This window comes from Uloborus diversus, chromosome 9 (assembly GCF_026930045.1).
Source record: "Uloborus diversus isolate 005 chromosome 9, Udiv.v.3.1, whole genome shotgun sequence".
Lineage (NCBI taxonomy): Eukaryota > Metazoa > Arthropoda > Arachnida > Araneae > Uloboridae > Uloborus > Uloborus diversus.
The window spans coordinates 60,260,986-60,288,661 of NC_072739.1; the positions used below are offsets into that span (position 1 = coordinate 60,260,986).

Here is a 27,676-nt window from a genome sequence, read left to right on the forward strand (position 1 = left end):
TACACGCACCCCCCTCCCTGTAATTTTTTCCATCTCCTTTTTGTCTGCACTAAATCAGAGCTTTGGTTTCCCCAATGTGCAGATTTTTCATTTCTACCGAAGGAAATGAAGTCAACAATACATAAAAACGAAAAAAAAAAAACACTTTGCCAAATTGTCAACAAATAATCAGAGATTTATTAGATCCACTTTTCTAGACCTTTTGATGCAATGCAATGCAATGGCGCCGATTTCTTTTTTTTTTTTTTTTTTTTGTTTTTGTTCATATTTTTTGGGGATCAACTGATATTTCAACTCAACGAAATTCTGTTTATCAAAAATAAATAACAGTAATTCTCCATTCAGCTAGACGGGAATAAAGATTCACTTCGGCTTATCAAAGGTTTCGGCTCATCGAATTTCGACTTATCGTAGTACTTCCTTTTTAACCAATTACGAGCATTAATGGCATAGCTAAAATGCTTTCTGTGAGTGATTTTACTAGTAAATTTTTCATGTCGCACATTACATTATTTGGTAAATAATAATGTACTTGAGCATTAGAAACAGTAGATGTTTAATAGGATTGAAAATTATGTAAGGCTGAATGAATTCCAAAAATTTAATCATGAAAATAACATTTCTTCATGTAGCGCAAAATGTTAATTTATGTCGAGATGAAATAACACAATAATTTGGATTTTTTTTTTTTTTTTTTTTTTTGAATAAGAGAACCATAGAAAACAATAAGTAGTTTAGCATAACAGTTTAATATATATGTTTTAATCTCAAAGCGAGAGCATTACAAAAATAAATCGTTAGATAAATATTTATCATTTACTTTTTTTTACATTCTTTCATTTAATAATTTCCTTACATATTCACTCATTCACTATTTTCTTATTCATTCAACATTTTTTTCACTCACTAATTTGTTCTCATTTATTAACTTATTTATATATTTATTTATTCGTTTATTGTTTCATTTCCATTTCATTTATTCATTCATTACTCTGATTAAAATGTCTATAATAATCGAAAAGAAAATATTTCATTAAAAAATATTTTATTTTTCAATGCAACATAAAAATAAAAATTTTCTTTTTTTCTTTTTTTTGGCGGTACAAATTTATTGCCAAAAATTAAAAATAATGTTTCAATACAAGTTTTATTTGAAAATATGTTTGTTTTTTTTTAAATTTATGTACCGTAATTTTCAGAACAAATTTTTAACTTGTTCATTTTGAAGAAAGAAAGTTATCTTAAGTAGTTCACATTGCTCCACATTCCCCGACATTACACAGAATGATATTATTTTCAACGAAATATCAAATATTTCAAAACTTTAGAAAGCAAATATAAAAGCTGTGATCACTTTAAAAAGTCTAAAAAGGTTCTAAAATTTGGACACGAAAAAAATTCAAATTTTATTTTTTGAACCAGTAACAATAAACAAATTTCAGCAGCCAGCCCTAAACTTTTTAAAAGCATGCAATTTTTTTTTTTTTTATCTTAGTCAATATAAATATTTAAATGTGCTAAATGAATTTGTAAATTCTTTCATTTTTAAGAATACGAGAATGCAGAAGAATGCTGCGGTAGGAACCTAAACTATTATTGGAAAAATAAAAAAAAAACATGCCGCCGGAGTTACTATTAGTTGATACTTAAGTGCAGTTTAAAACAATTTTAACGCGGTAAATTAACCTGTTGATAACAGAACAAAATTTTGATTTCGAAAGCAAAGTTCAAATTACTTGACATTTACTTGACTGTCATTGTCGCTTGTTTTACATTTATTTGGGGTTGATTAACATTTGGGTTACATTATATTATAGCTTGACCACGAAATGAAGGCGGATGACCTTGAAGCAAAAAAAATCATTTGTATCATTTGTAATAGGTTGTTTGTCATTATTTTGGAACAGATAGCATTAGCGAGACCATGGCTCTTAGTATTCGGTGCTTTCTGGCAGATTCTACCTATTACAAATGATACAAACGATGTTTCGCTTCAAGGTCATCCACCTTCTTTTCGTGGTCAAGCTTTACCTGCGTATTATTATATTTTAGTTGCATCAACAACTTTTGTGCGATTCTTATGGAATTATTACGTTTTCATCTTCCGTTACTACTGGATGTAGCTCAAATAGTCAAAAAAGAAATGTAAGATAAAGCTATACACCATTAGTATATGAAGAACAACTCAACAAAATCTACACAATTCTGAAATTACTACTGTTTTTACTATTTATTCATTAATTTATTTTAAATTTGTGATCTTCACTAATCTTCCTTTCTTTTGAGTTATGGCCCCCTTACACACTGGGGTGCATGCATAAGTATATAATATACATATAGTAGTCCCCCTGAAAAAAAAATCTGGTTGAATCTGAAAAAAAAATCTACTTCCATGAATTTGTTTAATCAAAATATTTATGGTTTGCAGATAAGTTATCATTTTTAAAATAAATATCAGAGGGTTAATGGAAGGCCATTCCACGGAAAACAGTCATTTTGCCTCGCACGAGAGACAATACATAATTTCATTGAAAATAATAACGGATATTGAACAAAATTTGGCTGCTTAAGAAATCACAAAGATATGGATGATTTCTTAAGGAAATATATTTGACCATTGCCTTTTAAAATTATTAGTTTTTAATGAACTATATGAGCGGTCACGTGCGGGACAAATTGGCGGCATTTTCGTGGAACGACCCTGTACATATTTTTTTTCAACTGTTTAAATTATTATTTCTCAACAAATGAGATATGTTCCCTTCACATTAAAACCTTAGCTTTCAAAAGCTACAGTATTTTTCGCCATTGCTATACTAACACAGCAAAAATATTAACTAATTCATACAGCAATTTACAAGAAGTTGACTTAAGATTATCCGTACATTTTGCATGCAAATAAATTCAATATTAAATTATAAACTGTGTCAGCATGTGTATCAATTGTAAAAATTAAAAAAATTCTGTTTAATCAACATTTTAAGAATTATAACAAAATATTGGTAAAATTATTGAGTCTGTTTGTCCCGCATGTGACGGTGGAATGACCTGTAGCGGTTTATCTGGATTTATACAGAGATTGAGTAAATATGTTTTGTCTTTGAAATAAAACTATTGTGCATATCGGCGCAAGCATTGTTAATTAATCAATAATTCCACCACAATAGAATCTCAACTATCCAAAACTCTTTCAACCGACACCTCGTTCAATCGAAGTCCGTTTCTTTGAATTTTATGAAGGAAAAATGTTTGGGAAACTCCAATAATTCTAGTTTTTAAAATGCTTAATTCTAAAGTACTCGAATTTAAAAGTAAATATTTTTTTACAACACATTGCTATTTAACATTTAAGAACAAAACATAGAACTAACGCTTGCATTAATTGCGAAAAAATTCCTTCCAAAGAAATTCGAAGGCACAACAAAGTCACAGCTTTTGTTTGATAATGTAACAAAATTTTCAAGCGTGTTTGTATTTCGTCTTAAATTATAACATTAAAACTAAATCATTACTTCAATGGCGTCACAACGGGGGGCAGCCTGCGTCGAACAACACACCTGACACCCGAAGTGGAATTACCAATTTGTGAAAAATATAAAGTCAAAATGGATTTTTCAGACTACAAATTGGAAAAATTTCCGCTGGAGGTGACACCACAGATTACTGACCCGGGTGTCGAACATGCTAGGCAAGCCACTAATTACTTAATTTACAGAACTTGTTAATAATTTCAACTTTCAAAATCATTTCAACTTTGGTCGAGGTCACATGGATGATAAAATCCATTAGCACTAGAACGTGCTATCTTCAAAAAATGATTTCCTATTTCCGCGAATTTCGGTATAGTAAAATTGACCGAGAATGCAATTTTCGCACTGGACATTAAACCCATTAGGCTGACGTCATGAATGATTCAATTACGTCTCAGAAACCAGCCTACCTTGAAAACAGAAAATAAAACAGGATGACAGAAGATTTCGAATGTCAAAGAATCCCTTACTGATGGTCGCGCAATTCGCGCCTTTTAGCAAGCTTTGCACGAGGCTCGCTAATAGAGAAACCGGATTCCCCGTGGACAATGTTGCATGGACAGTTTACGCAAGAGTAATTACGATTGGCTTTGGTCGTGCGGCCCCATCGTTTTAAATGAGCAAATTTCCTCTTTTTGCAGTGTGCAATCGAAAGCAAAGCATTTAGAAACTAGATGGTCTCGGAATTTGAAGAGGTATTATAAGTTATAGCTTGGAACTCCAAAGGTAAAATAATTCGTTTTTGATAATGAAGAGAGCGAATGGTAAAAATCTTTCGCTTGTATTTAAATCTATCGAATTATTTAAAATTTAAAATATTAATCTATTGTTTACATTTCAGGAATAGGTTTTTCATTCATTTCACGAAAGATTATTTATGGATATAAACGTGAAAAAATTTCAATGTTAAATTTAATGGAGTGCTTATATTAAAATCTATGAATTTTATAATAACAATTGCATTCGAAAAAAGATGAGTTTATGATTTCAGTTCTTTAATTATTTCTAATTAAAGATAATAATTTTACGTAATAATAGATAATAATTTTAATAGTTTAATAATTTTATTTCACTTGTATCATCATTTTAAGATATCGTTAAGCAGTGGCGGCGATTCGGGGGGAAGGACAAGGGGGGCGACCGCCCCCTCCCTCCTCTATTTGTATGGTTAATTAATTCATTTTATTTTCCAATTTAGGAACCAAAACTTGAAATTATAAAAAAAGCAGAATGTCAAAACTTTCTGAACATAATTATTTGTCTTACTTTGTATATCTGTTTACGAAACATTTAACAGAAACAGTAATTTTTACCTTATGTATTCATTGTTTAGATACTAGTAAATCAATTGTTTTACTTAAACAAGCCGCACTTGTTCAAAGAAATTTTGATCAAGTGTTTGCGACACCTACTTTGGGGGTAATACTTTTGGGTAAATAAGTCAAATTCAAGTTCCAGTGTTTCTTCGGGGAAAGTTATTGTGTACATAATTCATCTAAAACTTCAGAAAAACGTGACTAAAGTAGTTAGATTGTATCAATTACCACATATCTGCTCTCAAAACCAGCCTTAAACTTTTTTCTCTATCTCTCTTTTTTTTTCATTTTTGTATTGTAGCTTAAACTCCTATGACTTTTTTTTTTGCCCTCCCCCCCTTTATAAGCCCCAATCGCAGCCTCTGTCGCTTTGAGAAAAAGATATTTTTGCATTTGAGATCGATCTATTGTTTTACTAATCATAAAGAAGGGGAATCGAACATTTAATACCAATAAAAGGCATTTTTCCATTCCTTACGCATACAAGCATTACTGATTATAAATTATCGAAATAATTTTAGAATATTTATTAGAACTGAACATAAAATGTTTGCGCAAAAATTTTAAATTATCCTTTGCCTCTACACTTCATTTTGGTTTGTTCAGAATTTTGCTCTATACATTACTCTTTAACTAGGAAGTCCGAAGAGACTGACTAAAACCTTCGAATAATGGGAAGTTCCCACAGCTTTCTTAAAAATGTGGGACCCAATGAAAACTTAAGAGATAAAGGAGTATTTGAGTTATAAAGGCTTCGATTTATCGAGAGTTGGTCGTATCTCATTTCTTTTAACCGAAAAGTGATTTAAAATGTTATTTACCTTAACATTTTCTTACATTCCATTCAAATCAATATAGTCACGTAGGATATAAAAGAATGAACTATTTTTAATGTATCACTCAATCATTACGTGATTTAACATTGATCTAAATCCACCAATTTCACTTTTATCAGATTATAAACGGAATCAGATTATAAGAAGTTATGGACCAAAATTAAGCTATTGTGTCAAAAACTGAAATATCAAAGTATTCCGCACATTGGGCGCCTATATTTAATTTCGAATGATTTTGCTACCGTTTCGTGCTTGGCGCAGTATAGCCAATTAGGCTCTTGCGTCATAAAATCTATAGAATCAATCAATGAAATGATTTTATTGAATACACGACAACAAAATTAAAGTGTTTTCTTTTATCTGGAATTTTTGGACTAATCAGATATCCGGTTTCTATCACATGTGAATTGTGGTTCTACTCACTTCCGGATAATTAAAAGAAATGTATTATGCTGCATGTAAAGTAAAAAACGAAATTGAATAATATTTTGTTGGGAAAGATATTTTGATTGCATAAATTGAAGTAACAAAATGAAATAATTTTCTATGTATCCAGTCAAAAATATTATGCAACACTGTTACTCCAGTCTAAGATATTCGCAACTCCAAATCTGGAATATGCTACTTTGTGAGGACTTACAAACTACGGAAAAGGGTAGAACATTGCGTTCCATTTGTATGTTTTAGGGCAAAACATAGGCAGTTTGTTTTATGAGTATTTCCTTCACCTTCACGTAATTCATCATTCGATGCGCCTAAATTTGCTTTCCGCAACAGAAATTGCTGTGCCCCTAAAGGTCATTCTCGAGCTTCTCAAAAACATGTTAGTTTCCACTGTTTCCCCCTAAAAAAGGAGCTGATTGTTTTAAATGGCGAAAGTGTAAACAGAAGAAAACTCTGGATTAACAAACTTCGCATTGGCAAGAAAGTAAAAACGAATATGCTCGTCAGTTCGAATCATTTTTTTGAAAAAGAAAAATGTTTTAGCAGGTAACTTTTTTGATTTTATTGTTCTGTATAAATTTGTATAGATACGAGTTTTTTTAAATCTGAAGCTCGAAAGGAGGATTTAATAACTCTAGCCAAAGAAATAGAGCTTTCATCTCCGCCAAATTCAAAAATAATTTTATTTCACTAACATTATACTACTTCAGCATTTCATTGGAATGGACAGTGTGCAAAATACATTCTTGATAATGTTATCGCCGAACGGAATGAAAAATGTTTAACCGAGATAGAACGTTTAGAATTTGAACTAGCAAAAATAAAAACTGAGAATTTTAATTGCCAAAACAGTGCGCCCACTTGATTGCTTAAATTATCGGCTGAAGAGTTTCGCCAAAAATTTGTTTCGAGTTATTGTTTAAGTATTGTGCAAAGGAAGAACCCTTGTAGAGCCAGATCCCGTGAGCGCCAGACCTACGTCATAGTGTGAAGGCTCAAAACATACGTATCGTAATGTTTCTTCATTTCTCATCTCTTTCTACATGGGCCAAAATATCCCCAAGACTTAAAAAATTCACTTCAAATAGAAAACATAAAAATCATGCATACGGAGAATGTTACTGTCATTCACTAAGCTTAAAAGCAATTTTATACGTTCAACAATTTTACTGGCTGTTACGACGCCACCAATAGATTTTCATGATATAGAAGATACATCTTAATATATAAAAATCTTCTGTGCGGAAGTTTGTCACTATAAGGCTTTTAAACGGCTGGACCGATTTTGATCAAATTTTTTGTGTGTAATTAAGCTGTGGCAAGCATGGTTTCGAAGCGCGATGGATCGAATCGGAAACGTTTTTGTTAATTAATTAATTAATTTAAACATTGGATGGTTATATCTCCCAAATGATTAATATATATTTTAACCTATTTTTGAGCGAGAATTGAAATGAATATTTAACCCATTGCCAAAGGACAATAAGAAAGACAGCTCTTTTTTTGTAATGAAATTTCCTACTGTGACATTTCAATTGAGAATAGATAAAACGTAGAGAGAGAGAGTGTGAAGCCTTCATTTCTTGAAAGCAACGATTTTAGGTCCAGTGATATATTTTAAAGTAAAGTACTGGAAGAAATCGGATTTTTTTCACTAGGTTCACGCAAAACGCGTATTTTTCGTCATAGTTAAACCATGTGACCGGGTCGGTGCTTTAGGTTTTCCTAACCAAATGATCGGATAGTACCGTACATAACAACATTTTTTTTTCGGTTCAAATCCATCTGAGTTTTGGCACCAATGGCAAAATTACTTTAAGGATTATCAAATTAATCAGTACATTATTAAAGGAAAAGATGGTGGAGTTAGAAGACGAAATAAATTTTATTTTCCTCCAGATAAATTACAACAGGGTAGTTCTGTACACACAAGATCAGTGCAGCGGAAGATTTTTTTTATATTTTTGTTGGAAAGAACAAATTAGGCAAATATATGAAGTTTTCGTTCCAAAGATGGGACCGCTAATCGGTCGGAGTTCGCTTCGCTCACTGATTGGCTGGATTACAGGAACTTGGTGGCTTGGCGACCTTGGCCATAACAATACGGTTGCGTGATTATTTGTTTACTACTGTTAATGTAATTTATTGTATCTTTTGTTCATTTGGTGAAATATTTTAAATTGCAAAGAATTGTTTTTGGTTTTAAAGAGTGTTTAGTCTATTTAATTGAAGAAAGTGTTTATTTTACATCGGGTGGAGGGAGGGGAGTCATTTTCGCTTATTCAGGGAACTGTTTTTACATTTATCATTTTTTTAACGATATCCATTCGATTGTCTTTTTTTTTTTTTTCATATGGGGGACGTTGCAGCGGGATTTCCCGTTTTTAGTAGATGGGAAAGTTATTTTTTATACTTAACTAGAGGACCCGACAGACGTTGTTCTGTTCAAACTTTGAAAATTGAAAAGTTAAAAAAAAATTCAATAAACTATCAAGTGTTTGAATCGTTTTTTTTTTAAAAATAAGTAAAAAGAAAATGATTTAAGCTGCTTGGTGTCAGAATGCGCATATTTATTACTACTTGATTTATCTAGTACCCACTGAGCAGTTGTTTTATTAACTATTTTTCCCCCGTACTTGATGGTTCGTTCCTTCAGCCATACTCAAACGATAAAAAGCGTCCTCAAATATTAAGTGTAAGAAACTAACTACCCATCTAGAACAAACGGGAAATCCTGCTGCAACATCCCTTATATGAAAAATAATAAAACAATCGAAAGGATATCGTTTTAAAAATATATAAAGGTAAAAACAGTTCTCTGAATAAGAGCAAAAATCACTCATCCCTCCCCCCCCTCCTGTTGTAAAATAAACACTTTCCTCAACTAAAATAAAAACCCTTTAAAAACGAAAAGCAATTCTTTGCAATTTGATTTATTTCGCCAAATGAACAAAAAATACAATAAATTACATTAACAATAGCTTTAAAATGTAAACAGATAATCATGCAACTCTATTGTTTATAACCAAAGTCGCCAAGCCACCACGTTACTGTAATCCAGCCGATCAGTGAGCGAAGCCAACGACCACCAACTATACGACCGATTAGCAGTCCGATCTTTTGAACGAAAAATTTTAAAACTTCATATATTGCCTAATTTGTTCTTTCCACCAAAGATAAAGATCGTCCGGGGATATTTCGATAATTGGGAATTCGGCGATCTTTTTTCATTGCCGTCAATTTTTGGCTCCAGCGCCTGCGCGAGAGGTATTTTTCGTTGCAAAGCTAAACAAAGAGAACGGAAACAGCTATTTACATAGGGCTACTATAAATCAGCAGGGTTACAAAAATAAAGTTATTACCGCCAGAAATGAGACGACCGCGCCAGATTCCCAATTATCCAAATATCCCTGATTTTCCACTGCACAGATCTTTTGTGTACAGAACTACCCCATTGTAATTTATCTGAACAAAAATAAAATTTGTTTCGTCTTTAAATTCCATCATCTTTTCCTTTAATAATGTACTGATTAGTTTGATAATCCTTAAAGTAATCTTGACATCGGTGTCAAAACTCAGATGGATTTGAGCCGAGAATCAAATGTTGCTAGGTACGGTACTTTCTGATCATTTGGTTAGGAAAACTTAAAGCACAGATCAGGTCATATGGTTCAACTACGATGACAGAACACACGTTTTGCGTGAACCTTCCAGTACTTTACTTTAAAATACATCTCGGGACCTAAAATCGTTGCTTTCAATTAATGTCGGTTTCTCTCTCTCTCTACGTTTTATCTATTATCAATTGACATATCACAGTAGGAAATTTCATTACAAAGAGCAGAGCTGGCTTTCTTATTGTCCTTTGGCAACGGGTTAAATATTTATTTCAATTCTCGCTCAACAATAGGTTAAAATAAATATTAATCATTTGGGAGATATAACCATCCAATGTTTAAATTAATTAATTAATTAACAAAAACGTTTCCGATTCGATCCATCGCGCTTCGAAACCATGCTTGCCACAACTTAAACAACACACAAAAAATTTGATCAAAATCGGTCCAGCCGTTTAAAAGCCTTATGGTGACAAACGTCCGCACAGAAGATTTTTATATATTAAGATATCCGAGGATGATTTTTATCCTTTGCGTATGGCTAAAGGAACAAACCATACAATCTCTGAAGATCTTTGAAGTACGCGAGAAAAAATAGTTGATAAAACAACTGCTCAGTGGGCACTAGATAAATCAAGTTGTAATAAATATGTGCATTCTGACACCAAGCAGCTTAAAACATTTTCCATTTACTTATTTTTTTCAACAAAACGGTTGAAACACTTGATAGTTTATTGAAAATTTTCAACTTTTCAATTGACAAAGTTTGAACAGAACAACGTCTGTCGGGTCCTCTAGTGATATATATTTCTTTGCTCTGAGGGAGAATGTAGAACAAAGTGAAACAATTAAGATAACTCACTTTTTTCAGAACGAGCAAGTTGGAAATTTGTTTTGAAAATTACAGTATATAAAAAAGGACAATATATTTTATAATAAAGCTCGTACTGAAACACTATTTTCAATTTTTGTTTGTAAATTCGTACAAAAGAAAAACGCTGATTACAATCTGGAATACTAAAGACTACAGCATATTTTGCTCATCAGTTTAAGTCCATTTTGTACACATTTTATTTATTTATTTTATTTTATTTTTCGGATTTTCAAGAAAATTTTTAGTATGGTTTAAGAATTCAAGTGCGTAAAAAACAGGCTAGTACATTCCCTGTATTTCAGTTTTACGTTTGTAAAATTTTCAAATTTGCGACAACGAACTGTTTAAGGCTTCGTCTTCAACCAGTGTCCATCTTTTTAGAATATTTCACTAAGTAACATAAAAACCGATTGAGGTTATAACACATAGCCAATCACAGAAGAGACACCAATCACATCCATCAAACAGCCAATCAGGAGAGACAACACTTATCTGCTGCAAAGTCACTTACAACTAAACTCCATGTATTAAACTTTAAAGATTTGTCTACACCAGTCTCATCAACTTTTTTTTTACCCGAGGCCTTATATTAAGTTGAATCTCTCGAATCAGAACACATAAACAAATTTAATGAATTTGTTTTTCTAGATAACACGGGAAACAAGGAAAAGGATGGAAAATCAAGATCCAAGAATTGTTGTTATCGTTACTACACGCTTATTTATCAATACGAAGTTTCCATCTATCTTTTAAATACTATTGCAACAATCATTCTTATTACAGAATGAAGACGATCGGTTGTTTTAGAAGTTTCCAGAACATACAATTCGTTCAGTGGGGTCGTTTCCTTCAGTCAAAAGTAGTACTTTTTGTCACTGAAATTGACGAATAAGCAAAAGGAAAAAAAAAAAAAAAATAATAACAACATGGACCCAGAAAATACTTTCATTTTCCAAACAGTTATTTTTTAATTAATTATTTTTAAATGACCGATTTTTCAAATAAGGCGTGGTCTTGATGGCGTCACAAATGATGCTCTTTGACGCATCTTTCTATCGCGTTTCTACGCTATGATAATCAAGAAGCGAATTAAAATTGCGCTCTACGCTTGCTACCAACCATATCGTTGCCAATACATGTGAGTAAAGATGCGAATTAAATATTTTGTTCTGTGAATGGCAACACTGAATGGCATTTAATCATCTGTGATGTCATACGCAGAAAATTAAACAATAAAAGCGCACCGATTTAAGTAATTTTTTAAAAATATTAAACTTAAACAAATTATTTAAAAAAAGGCCAGATCCTATGTTTTTAGGCAGTTTCTTCCAGAAAAAAATAGTTTTAAAATTTTGGAAACGACCCCATTCTTAACATTGAACAGAACAACGGGCCACACGGATCAACTTCCCCACACGTGGGTTGTTGGGCACCACTGGTTAGCTCTGTTTATAAGCACGCGTTTTGTACATTAATGGCTAATAGTTCAAACTATCGACAGGATTACTACACCCGCTATCGACAACGATACATAGTTGGGTTGTTTCTGAAATTTTATAAGTACTTTTTCTGAAAGAGAATGCTTAAAAACAAAGGTTTTAAATATTTTTAAAATAGTTTGACAAAGTTTAATACTTAAAAAATATATATTTGAATCGGTGCGCAGATTCAATTTTATTTTGTACGCTTCTTCCCTATGACATCACAAGTGATGAAATGCCATTCACGGATGCCATTAGCGCAGAGCGTAATATTTTGGTATAAGATCAAGATAAAAATATTATAGTGCAATAATACTAAAGAATTTCATGTCCGATTCAGAAAACCCTTCTTTAAAAATTCTCATCATGATTGCTATTAATATTAGTGTTTAATGGCAACCTTTTTTCTTAACAATGCGTAAACATTCAACATCCCAATGGAGCAACGCGCCAAAGTACATCACTTCGGACGTCATAAAGACCACGCCTTATTTCCAAATTGGCCACGAAAAAAATAATTAAATAAAAAATAACTATTGGGGGAAAAAATTCTAGCTACATGTTATTATTTTTTGCTTATTCTATCAATTTCAGTGACTAAAAGTAGTACTTTTGAACGATGGAAACAACCTCATTATTCTGAATCTTGCCAACGTGTCAGAAAATAACCAGGACCGTATTAACACCCAGTAAATAATGTTAGCCCAAGAAGAATTAATTGCTCAGCCGTCTCAAAGAAAATGACTACTTAGGCGAGACTTCCTCTGAAAGTAAAAATTAATTACAAGACGATATACCTCCTACATTAACACAGAAAACTGTGTTAATCTACAACCTGTACAATGGAATAGATACTATTTTCGAAATACAACTGAAAAGTGAGTTTTGTCATATTTTTTATTTTCAAAAAGTTGTATGCTATATAGAACATTATTTTTGGTCAAAGTAAAAATTCTGGGATAATGATAAAAATAGCATAAAATATTTCACACTCTGACGAGCGAGCAAAGCGTGCTCTTAAGCGAAGCGATTCGATGGAAATTGGGTTCCGGGGATTACCTCTTAAGATTCCATCAAAATTGAAATACAGGAAATCCAGCTTTGAGGTTTCTTTTTCTCTTTTGCACTTTTTCTCAGCATTTTTTAAAATTTGAACACAGCATTGATTTGCAAATTGTTTTCCTATATCAAGATTTTCAAGCACTTGCACTCTTTTTATTTATTTTAATTCCAAGTTTTTGAACATCAGTCAAATATATTGACAATACTATTATTAAATTTAATGGAATGGTTTCAATTGACAGCATAGCTGAAAGATTATATTTTAATGTACTGTTTAAATTGTGGTATGAGGAGAAACTAAAACTGAGTTCAATTTTAAAAAAATGTTTAAAGTAGAACGAAGAAAATTATTTATACTTATATCGACAGATAAAATGTGATAGTGCAAATGCAGAGCTAAATTTTTCGATTGAATAGTAAAGATAATTTGATTTATACATTTCAGAGAAAAAGTATGAAGTTCACATTTAGGAGATATAAACTACTATTACTACTTATCTTATTTCTGTATGAAGTTAAAGGTAAGATATATTTCGTAATTTTTTCCCTCAAATATATATATATTTTTTCATTATTTTAAAATCTCAAAGTTTTGCTTAATGAATGATAATGAATAAATAAGGGGCTGTCCATGAATGATATCATTATTTTTTCAACGAATTTGAGTATCCTCTTTTTGTCACGAAGTGTCACACTTCATCTTACCACCTTCCCCTACCCTTCACGTACAACGCAATATTGCATAAACATATTGTTATAAAAATATTTTTAACTAACCAAAATATGCCACACTTCTTGTTACCTCCCCCTCCCCAAACTGTTACAATGTCACGAACCAGCTCCACCCTGGAAGTGTGACATCACTTCTAGACGACCGAATGAATTAAATGAATGAATACACAATTGAGTGAATAAATAAGTAAAATAAAAAATCAAAGCAAATATTGGCGCAGTTTAACCTATTAAGGCTCTTGCGCCAAAAAACCAATAGACGCAACCAATGTTAATAAATATCTTTACTAATAATAAAACAGAAAGTCTCTTTGTCTAGATGTCTGTGACGCGCATAGCGCCTAGACCGTTAGGCCGATTTTCATGAAATTTGGCACAAAGTTAGTTTGTAGCATGGGGGTGTGCACCTCAAAGCGATTTTTCGAAAATTCGACTTTATTCTTTTTCTATTTCAATTTTAAGAACATTTTCCGGAGTAAAATTATCATAAGATGGACGAGTAAATTACGAAATTATCATGACGTGGAATAGGAGAGCGAATGAACATAGCCAATTGGCGAGAAATTCGTCATCCATTATTTGTAAATATACAGGCGAACCGAATGACCTTTTAATTTTCAACTACGGGCAAAGCCGTGCGGGTACCACTAGTAAATCATAAAAGAGTTAGAAAGTAGCTACTTCAAGGCTGCGTGGAACTTCTAGCTCAAATAAATGTCTCAACGCGACAGTGTAGCATCTTCCTGAGCGAAATACCGGTCCACAACGCAACAGACAAAAATATGATGTTTTCCTACCTCTCACCATTTCAAGCCAACTCGGTACATGAGCCACCCTGACGTCACTGGAGAACGTGTGACTTCATCGAGGCCTGAGACGGTGAGATGGAAAGGGGCATTTTCTTAAAACTAAGCCTTAACGTTGATTATTTATTTTATTCTTATTTTTATCATCAATCTCTTAAAATGTACTACATGTTTTTAGATCAGTCCCAATAGTTCTTCTTTTGTAAATAGAAATGTCTTGAGTCGTGATTTGATTCTATGAGTCTCTCCATTTCCAAAGAAAGAAAGAAAACAGAAAAACTAAAACGAAATCGAGTCATCCGCTTAAAAGCTACGATGCCACAGATAGACACTTAGAGAGACAGATTCACAGGCTAAACTTATAACCCCTCCCCCGTTTTTGTCTCAGAGATTAAAATACAAAAATTACTCAAGTTCAGCTTTGAAAACACTACTAATATTTAATCTCTCAATGGATGTATTTTTCTCTTCAGTAGTTAAAAGGAAATATCATAGTAAAATTTTAATTATTTTGTGTCTTTTTTCCTTCTTTTAGATGAAATTCTAAAAAATAATATATTTTTCCTTTTATAATATTCATACAAAGAATACATAAATTATTTCTCATGATTTACTAAAAATAGATTACATTTGCATAAAATTTTGAACTGTAACAAAAATCTTACAAAAATCTATAAATACTAAATTGTGGTTCTCTTTTGATTAAGAGATTTTGGCCATTTCTTAGATCAAGTCCATTCAGTTTTAAAAGACTGCTATTCCTTTTTAGACTTTACAATTGTTATTATTTTTCTGTAATTTCGATCTCTCTTTTATAGGATCTTCAGAGAGGGAGAAACTCGAAGATAGCCTATCTCGAACGTTTGAATTTCAGAATTCTCCTTCGGGCCAGGCTTGCGAATATCGTCGTCAGCAAGGATTTTGCCAAAGAAGGTCGAACTGCAGGAAACCCACAAGAAGCACTTGCAGGTTCGGGCTGAATCCTGTCGTCTGCTGCCTCGACGACCCCCTACTGCACACTACTACTACAACGTCCAAACCAAGAACCACGAAAGCAACAGCTGGAAGGCCTATTGATATCAAAGCGATTGACTTAACTTATCCTGGTAAGAAGATATTATTCAAAATTTTTTTAACCTTGTGTTCAGGATCCTAAGTAACTTTGATTTTCACTGTAGGTGGCGCAGAAAAATACTGCTATATGATGCCTATTAGTTTCAGTTAATGTGCTGTTCTTTTTTCCTTGCATTTCATTTCTATTAAACTTTCGTTTAAACTTGACTCTTAAAAACTTTAAGTATGATTATAAAGTTTAGTTGCTTTATAAAAACTGTTTGCCAAATAATTTTCTATGTTTGCTTTTAAATTAAGGGTGGTTTAAGAATCCTGAATTTTTTAAGTGAAATCATACTAGAGTTTCAAAACAGTAGAAAAAACATATGAACTAAGGTTACACCTCGATTTGGAGACATTAGAATTTCAGTGACTGTTGCCTGCTCAGAAAAAATCTAAACTCAACCTTAATAAATCAACTAAGTTTTAGTATGTAATAAAATAAGGGGAGAAAAAGCATAAACTGCGATGCCTATTAGTGCTTTAAAGTTTAGCTGCTGTAAGGGTTTCTGTTTTTTTTTCCGCAACTCTTTTCAGCTTTCAACAAGTTGTATTTCATATTCAATATCTTCCCTCACTTTATCAATTGTTCTGTAAACATTATTGTTATTTAGTGTCATATAGCTCTAAATCTAATATTATATCTTCTGAAGATATACTAAAATTCATTAACTCTATTAAAAAGCTACAATTACTAGGTAAATCTGTCGTTTTCCAATGTATCCCTTCTCACTCCAGAATTAAGGGAAATGAAACAGCTGACATTCTATTCTGGCTAAAAAGAGAACACCATCCACAAATAAACACTAAACCGGTCCCATACTCAACTTTTAAACGAGTGTTTAAAAGTAAAGTGTCCAACAATTTCCGCACACAACTAATAGAAAGGGCATCTCACAAAAAATGGAGGGACCTCAACCCAAATAGTATTACCGACTGGCCACGGCAGGAAGCAGTAGCTGTTTTCCGACTTACCGTTGGACATGACTGTCTTGCTGCCCACTTACACAGGATCATCCTGGCCCCTGATCCTTACTGTCCCCCTTGCAGAAGTCAGCTGATTGTAAATGGCCTCTATCTTCTTCAATGAAGAGTTCTCCATGGATCATCAGTTGCAGAGCGATACTGGGAGGCAAGGAGAAGAATGTGGAAATGACTATCTTTATGCTCATGTTCTTTTGTTTTGTAATTTTTTCTTTTTGTCCAACCCAATTGCCGTTGGAAATTAAAAAAAAGTGTCATAACTTTGACGTCTTAATCATCTTTCTATCTTTCTCCACAAGCGTTTCAGGAAGCATTAATATTGATGGTTTGATTAAAGTATCGCTGATAGCATGAGCTGTCCTAGATTTAGCAAGAAGTAATGATATTTGGTTTTGCCTTGAGAGTACGTTCAATAGTTTCATGGCACGTTGTGAGCGCACTAATTGGCTAAGTAAATATTTTACTGCGACTCTTTTATCTTTTTCAAATGCCTTCATAAAATTTTGAAAGCAATTCAAAGCTGAATTAATACGAGCATTACGCTTAGCCTTCAATTAAGTCTTAAAAAATCTTACTTTTATCGACTTGTTGGTCAAGCATTGTTAGCATCAAGGACAAAAAGGGGGCTTCTCTTTGTAAGCAGCGAGTATTAAACAAAAATTGAAATGCATTCATCTGATTACTAACGACTTAACAATAAGTATACAGTCGAGTCCCGACTTACGCGAGGGATGCGTTCCAAGACTCCTCGCGTAAGTTGAAATTTCGCGTTGTAGAGAAATGTTACGTATATAATTTTTTATAAACACATCAAATTCTTTTAGACACTGTGAAACACCCCCTTAAACTGCTTTAAAGTATTCCTCAACTATACATTAGTTTCTTACATAAAGAACTGAACTTTTACTGTTTTTAAAAATAAAAAAAGTCATTTTATTCAACATAAAGTACTTAAAGTTGCACAAAATGAATAATCAATGGGAGGGAAAGACATAAAATAAAACAACACGGCAGGCACAGTAAGTAGTAATAATAAAATGCTGCACTATAACACTGTACAATAGATACAGTAATAATATTCATGAGTTGAAAAATAAAGATAGTGATGATTTATGCTCCTTTCTTTTTCAATAAATTTTTAAATACGGTTGCTTCGCCTTGTCTTTTATAACGTTTCCATTTTATGACAACAGCCTCTCTTCCTGAACTCTTTAATCCACAGTACAAGAGCAGCTTCCATTTTCATAATACATATTTACTTTGCTTAGACAATACTCTGCAATTCAATACTGAAACTAAGTTCTGAAGTTTAAGTTCTGTTGTTTTGATTTTTAATTGTACATATGAAAGATTCACTCATATTTATTTTCGTGCTACCGTCGGCGTTTTGTAGTTGTTCAAGCATATCCAGAATCTTAACCCTTTTTTTCTGGCAGGAACTTTTTCTTCCTATCTTGAAACTTTGGATGAAACAGCGCACGAAGGCGTCATTCTATTTCATCAACTTTAATAATTAGAATGAAAAAAAAAGAAAGAAAAATGCTGAGTGGTTATTTATGCAATAACAACGCGATACGTAGAGTAGTTTGGTGTGAGAACTTTCACTGCCGTCAGTGATGCTAAAGGGATGTAATAACATTCGCGAAATCAATATTTAGTAGCCGATAACGAAGCCGATACCCAATACTTCCTTCCAAAAAAAATCGTGTTGTCGCCGAGGAATTCGCGTTAGCTCTAAAATTCTTTACTCGTGAAAACCTCGCGTTATAGCCCTTTCGCGTAAGTCGGATCGCGTTGTAACGGGAGTCGACTGTATACAAAGAAAATACATATTAATGTCAATGCTTCCATAGTAATTACTTCTTATGCTTTCTCTTGCAGTTTCTACTTTCTCCGTAGTTTCTTTCTCATATAGTACAAATTCTAAACAAAAACCTAACTTTTAAGCGCTATTGTGTTAGATGAATAAAAATTTGAATTTGAATGTAATCTTTATTACTTTTTTCGGTTTTGATGCAATATCGGTTACTTTCAAGGCAAGAGAGATTAACATACTTTGCTATCGATTTTTTTTTACATGACAGAATTACAAAGCAATATATGCATAAAGAGAGATTGTTTATTCTCTTCCCAAATTACATGTAAATAGAAATAAAATGGAATAACTTCCTTTATTATTATTATTATTATTTTTTTTTTTTTTCAGATTGCGGATTTAGAGCACCAAAAGTTGCAAGCAGTCCGGCCACTAGCATTAACAGCCGAAACACCAATAGAAGACGAGGAAAGCGAGCGTCCCTTAGCTTGAAAGAACTTTTTAACCCATTAACATCAAGTAAGTTTCAGTTGCTTATTCATTTGTAGTATAAGCTTATGCCATAGCTTTGCACCCTGGGTTACAAGGAACTCCAGAGTTGTCCGAAACTTCAACAGAGGTTCCACTATTTGCCTATAATCAAAGAAAATGTCAGTAAACATTAACTTTTGTAAAAGATTGAATTCTTGTAGGTGATGCACTTGTAAAAAGAGATATAAATATCTACACTATGGACAAAATAAAATCTCAAATATCGTAAAAGTCAAGTTCTATAAATACAATACCGTCTCACCGATACACTACTAGAGACAGCACTGTCTCTAGCGTGGTGGTCGGGTCAACGATGAAATAGAAAGGCGAACATCCGGTTTATAGGTGGAAATAGACACGTCTATTAGTTTGTGCAGGGTAGCCTTGGCCACATCGATTTTTGTACGGTCAAGTTTATGATTATGTTAAAAAATGAATGGTTTATTATTATTGAATAAAAAATAAAATGGTCGCCGTTCCATGGGCGACGCTATATAAGAAAATATAAAAGGTTATACCGTATGGTTCAATGTAAATAAGTTTTGTAAATAAAATCATCTTTGTTATATTGGAGTCGAGAAGAACTTATATCGCATATCTGCTTAAAAGATACTTCATTACTGACTCGGATGTTTCGCATTTACTATGGCTGACGGTGATGAAAGTCAAGAAGCTGAAACTAATGCAACAATCACTGTTGCCGCAAAGCTGAACGCCAAATTTCCTCAGTTTTGGAAAACATATCCGAGGATATGGTTCCTTTAGCTCGAAGCACAGATCAGAAATGCGAAAATAACTGTTAACCAAAGAAAGTATGATCAGGTTATCGTATATGTACTGAATTCGATATTTTGTTACAGTATCTGACATAATGCTTAGTCCACCAAAAGATGGCAAATATGAAGATATCAAGGACAGATAAAATTCTCTGCACGCAGACTCGAAGACACAAAAATTGTTGAGTGAACTAGAACTTAGCGACAAAAAGGCATCTCAGTTACTGTGTGAGATGCGCAATTTGGCAGGTGATAAGATAACCGGTTCTTTTCTGAAGAAGTTATTGCTTCAATGTATCCCACTTAATATGCTCAGTATTGTAAGTGCTAATGGCGAAGATCTGTCAAAAGTAGCGACGATGGCTTGATAAAATTTGGGAATTAAACCCAATTGCACCCCCAATAGCCGCTACTTCGTCCATAACCGTAAACACGGGAAAGCCTGCAAAACCAGATCAGTGAACTTAGCTTACAAGTTTCCACTTTATCAAGTCCGTGGTACAGTCGACCTGATTATCGTTATCAATCCAAATCTAGAGATAGAAGATATAGCAGTGTTACTATCATAAAAAATTCGGCGAAAAATCATTTAAGAGCGAACAACGATGTAATTTCTCGTCAAGATTACAAAAGGTCAGGAAAACTAATTCCCCGTTTCCCATTGACGACTGCGGGACAAGGGGCAGAGCTGAATCGTCTTTTCATCTCCGACAAAGAATCAGCCACTCAGTTTTTAATACACACTGGAGCAGAATTATCCGACATTCCTCCATTATCTGCCGATAAAATAATGTTTCAAATTTTCAACTGTATGCTGAAAATGGTACAAAAAAATCAAAATTTATGGCCAGAAACTATTGAAGCTATGTAGATCTCAGTCTCAGCTATATAGATCTCAGTCTCATCTATGTAGATCTCAATCTTAGGCGATCGTTCACTTGGTCCTTTTTTTATCGTGGAAGTTTGCAAATCGATCATAGGTATGGATTTTCTTGCTAATTTTAACATTTTGGTGGATTCCAAAAATCGGAAGTTGATTGATGGATCTACATTATTAACGATTCGGAATTCCTTGTTTTCAAAACAATAACAATATTTAAATGCTGTACAGAATCCATACAGAGAGAAAATTAATGATTTTCCTGAATTGCTAAAACTGAACACACATAACAATTAAGTTAAAAATCATAATGTCAAACATTTCATAGGAACCAGAGCTCTAGCCATTTTTTTAAAGTTAGAAGATTATCGGTAGAAAAACTCAAAGCAGCCAAAATAGAATTTGAATTTATGCTTTAAACAGGGTTATGTAGACCATAAAAAAGTAGTTGATCAAGCCCACTTCATCTGACCAGGAAGATATCTTGAGATAGGAGAGAGACTGTGGGGATTACCGAGCGTTGTACAACGTGACAACTCCTGACAGGTATCCACTTTTATTTTTAACAGATTGCCGTGATGTATTAGCAGAAACGAGTTTTCGCTTCAATAGACCCAATTAGAGCATACCATGCAAATTCCGGTACGTGAGGGAAAATATTCAAAAAACTGTAGTTTAACTCCTTTTGGGTTGTTTAAATTCCCTTTTATGACGTTCGGCCTACGCAACGCGACCCAAACATTCCAACGCTTTCTGAACACGGTGCTGAATGGATTAGAGTTCGTGTTTTGCTATTTAAATTATATTTTAATAGCTTCTCCTCATGAAGACACACATCGTCAACATGTAAGAATAGTTCTTAAAAGACTGAATGAAGATAGGATCTGTATTAATGCGGCGAAGTGCAAATTCGGCCATTCTAAGCTCGAATACCTGGGATATGAATTTTCAACTGAGGGACTTAAACCTCTTGCAATGAAAATTGACGCGATAAATAACTTCCCAGAACCAAAATCATTCATTAATTTAAGAAGATTCTTAGGCATGGTAAACTCATATCATAGATTCATTCCAAATTGTGCCAAATTACAACAAGCTTTAAGTGCACTGCTTAGTAGAATCAAAAAGAACAGTAGAAAACAAATAACTTGGACGGAAGAAACAAGGAATGCCTCCCGTGCTATAAAAAATGCATTAAGTCACGCCACGAATTTATCACATCCGTCCGAAAGGGCTGAGATAACCTTAACAACTGACGCCTCCAGCACCGCCATGAGAACCGTTTTACATCAGATTCTGAATGGTGAAACACAACCCTTGAGTTTTTTCTCTCGAACTTTGACACCAACGAAAAAAAAAATATAATGTCTATGACAGAGAACTATTAGCCATTTATATAGCAATTAAATATTTTAAATGCATCTTAGAAGGCCGATCTTTTACTATATATGAGGATCACCAGCCATTAACATTCGCCTTCCCCGCAAGATTTGGAAAAACCTCGCCACGACAAGCTAGACAATTGTCATTCATTAGCCGGTTCTCAACTAATATCTAATTTATTGAGGGGAATGAAAATATTGTTCCTGACACACTACCTCGTATTGACCCCATTTCTGTGCTATTTGCTTATACACTTACAGACTATAGCAAACTCTCAAGAAGATGAAGATTTTAAGATACTGAGAAGGAACCCAAATTTAAAAATCTTTAACATTCCTTAGCCGGATAGTGACAAGAAAATCTTCTGTCATACTTCTACAAATTACAATAGTACATACATTTCTCTAAAATTTCGGCACAAAATATTCTCATCAGTTCAAAACTTATCTCATGATGGAATAAGAACCACTACAAAGTTGGTAACGAAACCTTTTACTTGACCTAACATGAATAAAGACTCAACTATGAAATAAAGCATGTTTATTCTGCCAACGGTCCAAAGTCCATAGACATACACAGTCAGCTCTGGGACAATTAAAAGTGCCTCAGCACAGATTTCAGCATTTAAATATCGACTTGGCTGGCCCGTTACACATCTGCAAAGGATTTCGATAGCTTTTAACTACTGTTGATATCTTAACGCGATTGGTTGAAGCGGTGCCGTTGGAAGGTTCGTCAGCAGAATCAGTTGCTAAAGCTTTGGTTAGCATGTGGGTTTCATGCTTCGGTATCCTAACTCGCCTAACATCTGACCGAGGACGGCAACTTGAAAATCAACTGTTTTATGCTTTGTTTTATCAACTGTTTTATGTTCGCTGTACTGCGGTTTTAAAGTAAATACTGCAACAGCCTATTACCCACGGTTTATATAAAGACCACCCAGAATGCCACCTCTCGGAGTCAAAATCATGGCTGGATTGTTGGTTGGTTTGATTTTTATGGCGCAAGAGCCCTTGAGGGCTATACTGCGCCAAACGATATTTTATTATAAGCTATTTATTTTTCATAAAAGAATAAGGTAAATAAAAGCATATTTTGAAGAAGAAAGCATAAAACTTCAAGTGCTAGTGTTAAAAAGTGTAACCGATAAAAACATTTAAACGATTTGAAGATAAATACAAAAAGGGCAAAACATATCTTGAAAAACAAAGGAAGGACGAAATCACATAATGTTGAGACAAACACTAAATTAAAAAGGAGAATCCAATCTCCTGGAGGAAGGAATACAAATTGCGATGGGGCGGCTCCCCCAGCAACTCCTTCAAAGATGGGTTAAAATTATTAAAATATTTATAACGAATTAGATTAAAATTTGGGCAGTTGCATAAAATGTGCAACACTGTCTGATTTACATCACATGTAATGCATGTTGGAGCTGGTTCATGACATAAGAGATATTTATGAGTAAATCTGGTATGTCCAATGCGAAGTCGAGTTATTAAGACTTGTTCTTTCCTGGTGATATTTAATGATTTGAAACCTCTAGTGGAGGGCTGGATCGAATGCAATTTATTTTGGATTTGTGAATTCCACGTCCCCTGCCAATACGTGTTGAGGCTTACACCGATGGCGTTTTTGATATCATCGAAAGGGACACTATTATCGACCAGGATACTTGCAGCTCTGGCAGCTGAGTCGGCTGCCTCATTGCCTGCAATGCCCACATGACCAGGAATCCAACAAAAGAGAACACAAAAATTATTTTGCATAAGGTTTTTGTATAAAAGATATGACTGGATGACTATAGGATGACTGTTATTATTGCAATGAGTGATGGCTTCCACTGAACTCTTCGAGTCAGTGAATATCACCCACTTTCTATGAACAGATTGGGCTATTGATTCTAGAGATGAAAATATAGCTTTTATTTCTGCAGTAAATACCGAGCAAGATGTGTTTAATTTTTCTGCCGTAACTTGATCATTAATTATTGTGGAAAAGCCGACGTGTTCGTTTGCTTTTGATCCGTCAGTGAAAATGTGTTTATAACCAGAATACTTGCTTTTGATCTCATAAAAGACTTGTTGATAAACTGTATTAGGGGTAGTTTGTTTTGGGAATTTTGAGAAATCATTGATTATAGAAGGTATGACTTCGCACCATGGTTCAATTAGTTTTATTGTGTTAACGGTTTTGAAATCGGATAGCTGCAGGTCTGAGAGTACCCGACGCATTCGGATCCCAAATGTTGGTGTCATCGAAGGCCGGTGTAGAAATAAAGCAACATTAGATGGATTAAAAATGTGGAGATGTAGTGGGTGATTGGTGCAGGGTTTTGTTTTGAAGTAAAAATTTAAAGAAAGTTTGAGGCGTCTATTGTTTAGAGATTGTTCGTGTGCAACGATATGAAGACTGCTGATAGGCGAGGTTCGAAATGCTCCTGTGCAGATGCGCAGTGCCTGATTATGTATTGGATCCAGACTTTTCAGATAGGTTTTTGCAGCGGAGCCAAAAATTTGACAACCATAATCAAGTTTTGAGCGTATCAGAGCTCTGTATATTCTTAACAGAGACTCTGTATCAGCACCCCAAGAAGTGTTCGTTAAGACTTTAAGGATATTTAATTTTAATGAACATTTCTTTTTTAACTCTTGAATATGCGGTATAAATTTAAGTTTATTATCAAGTGTGAAACCAAGGAATTTTCCTTGGTCTTTTACAGTTATTGGTTGATTGTTAAGGAGAAGACTTGGATCAGGGTGAAGCCCTCTTTTACGGCAGAAGTGGATGCAGAAGGTTTTTTGAGCAGAGAAAGTGAAGCCATTTTCCTCTGCCCATTGTGATACTTTATTTATAGCGATTTGAAGTTGTCTTTCAATGATACTCATGCTCGATGAAGAGAAAGAAATTTGAAAGTCATCAACGAACATGGTACCCTTGACAGCGGGAGGCAGTTGTTCGATTAAGTTGTTGATTGCTATTACAAAAAGAGTTACGCTTAGTACACTTCCCTGGGGAACTCCTTCTTCTTGAATGAAGGTGTCTGACAGAACAGACTTGACACGTACGCGAAAAGTTCGATCTCTAAGAAAATTAGAGAGAAAGATGGGTAGATTACCTCGTAACCCAAACTCGTGCAGGGTTTTGAGGATGCCATATCTCCAGGTACGGTCATATGCTTTTTCAATGTCAAAAAATACGCTCACAAGATGTTTTCGTTTGAGAAATGCTTCTCTTATTGATGTTTCGAGAAGCAGTAGGTTGTCTATGGTACATCTGCCGCGCCTGAATCCACTTTGATATGAAGATAGCAGATGGCAAGACTCCAAAATGTACATGAGCCTGGCGTTTACCATCCGCTCCATTACTTTGCAAAGGCAGCTTGTGAGAGCTATAGGTCTGTAACTCTCGGGTTTATCAGATTGTTTGTTTGGTTTAAGAATAGGAATTACTATTGCTTGGCTCCAGAATTTGGGGAATTTGTGCTCAGAATAAATTCTGTTAAATAGTCTCAGAATATTTTCTAATGAAGACCTGCTTAGGTTTTTTAACATACTATTGTGTATTTCGTCAGGGCCAGGTGATGTGTTTTTTGATTTTTGTAAAGCAATATCTAATTCTTGAAATGTAAATTTTGTGTTGTATGGATGAAAAATGTTTGAATTAAAATCTAGAACTCTTTGTTCTTTGCGTGATTTGATAGTTAAAAATTTTTTGCAATAGTTATTTGCACTGGAGACTTCTGCTAAATGAGTCGCCATGCAGTTAGCCACCTCTTTGTGATCCGACAAAAGTTGACCATTCTTCTCCAGAATGGGAGCACAAGACGTATTGTAGTTGCCAGAAATTTTTTTGATTTTACCCCACACTGTCTTAGATGGGGTGGACGTCGAGATTGTGCTGACATAGGCCTGCCACGAGTCCCGCTGGCTTTTTCGTCGAATCCTCCGAGCTTCAGCACGAGCTCGTTTAAGTGCCACAAGATTTTGTGTGGTCGGATACCGACGAAAAGTGCTCCATGCTTTTCTTTGTGCCTTATGAGCCTCCTGACAATCGAAGTTCCACCAAGGCTTAGGATACTTGATCCTGCTTTTAGTGGTTTTTGGTATAGCAGCGTTAGCTGCGTTTAAGATGATGTCGGTTACTCGCTTTACCGCTACATCGATATCAATATCAGTCACGTCTTCTGATTTAATTTCTGCCAACTGGGTAAATGCTGCCCAATCAGCTCGATCAATGCGAAGTCGAGCTTGCTGATGCTGCTGATGGCCGCAGCGTCCAGTAGAGGTTATCCTGATTGGAAAGTGGCCACTGGAGTAGAGTCCACCCTCCACCTGAAAATCCCAACGTGGCAGAAAAGAAGGTGAGCATATTACGAGATCGATGGCATGGTAAGATTGGGTAGAAAGATGAAAATAAGTGTTTTCACCGTTATTAAGGATGCAAAGATCATTGTCTTCAATAAAATTTTCTATTGTTAAACCTCTACTGTTGAAGTCTGGACTCCCCCAGAGAGGATTATGGCCATTGAAATCCCCCAAGATGACAAATGGGGGAGGAAGTTGATCAACCAGTGTCTGCAACTCCACGCTTCTTAAGTTATAGGAAGGTGGGATATATACAGAACAAACTGTGAACAGCGAGTGAAGGTGAACGCGCGCAGCTACTGCTTGCAGGGATGTGTTGATATTGAGCTGGCTAGATGCATAATCATTGTTGATTAGCAATGCCACTCCTCCACAACGACGGTCTCCTGACAAGCAGTCCTTGCGGTACATGTCAAAACCTTTCAACCTCGGTCTATCAGCAGGGGACAGAAATGTTTCTTGCAGACAAAATATGGCCGGTTGGTAATATTCGACAAGATCCTTGATGTCCATGACATTATGCGAGTAACTCTGACAATTCCAAGAAAGAATGCTCAGGGCCATTGAGAAAAGAGGAAGGAGAAACGGCCGGAAGAAGAGCGAGCAGCTCATGAAGGAGGATGGTCCGTCCATCCCTCATCGTCGGATGGCGGAAGGTCTTCGAATTCGACATCCTCGTCCTCCTCTTGGGGAGGAGGTTGTTGAAGTTTTTCAATTTGGGACTTAGTTAATTTTACTTTCTTGCTAGAAAGTAAAAAATCCTCTTTTTTAAAATTATAAAATTTTGGGGGCCTCTGTTTAGAGACTATCCCAATTTTTGCGCGCGTTTGAATAATTTTCTTTTTTTCCACAGTTTTGTTTTGTTTTTGATCAGTTGGTTTTTTTGAAATTATTGTAGATGGGTAACTTGTACTCGGGATTTGTGTACTTAATATTTTAGTTTCGTTACTATTTTTTTGTGGAGGCTTAGGGGTATTGAGTTGTTTATTTTTTGATTTAGGGGAGTTAGTTGATTTAGTGCTGGTTATTGTATTAATAATTTGAGGATCTGTTTGTGTGCTGGTAGAATTGAATACTTTTCTTACTGCTGCAGCATATGAAAGTCCGGCTGAAGGCGTACGAGACTGA

At 34.3% G+C, this 27,676-nt stretch overlaps 1 protein-coding gene across 1 annotated transcript in view; it reads left to right on the plus strand.

The window, feature by feature from the left end:
• Window positions 1-4,034: 4,034 nt before the first annotated feature.
• LOC129230684 (clotting factor G beta subunit-like) overlaps window positions 4,035-27,676 on the plus strand; it is a 51,509-nt gene continuing 27,867 nt past the window's right edge. Inside the window, exons 1-4 of the mRNA XM_054865102.1 lie at window positions 4,035-4,256; window positions 13,606-13,681; window positions 15,517-15,804; window positions 19,002-19,130. Coding sequence (XP_054721077.1) covers window positions 13,615-13,681; window positions 15,517-15,804; window positions 19,002-19,130 — 484 coding nt within the window. The 5' untranslated portion in view covers window positions 4,035-4,256; window positions 13,606-13,614. The remainder of the gene's footprint in view (window positions 4,257-13,605; window positions 13,682-15,516; window positions 15,805-19,001; window positions 19,131-27,676) is intronic.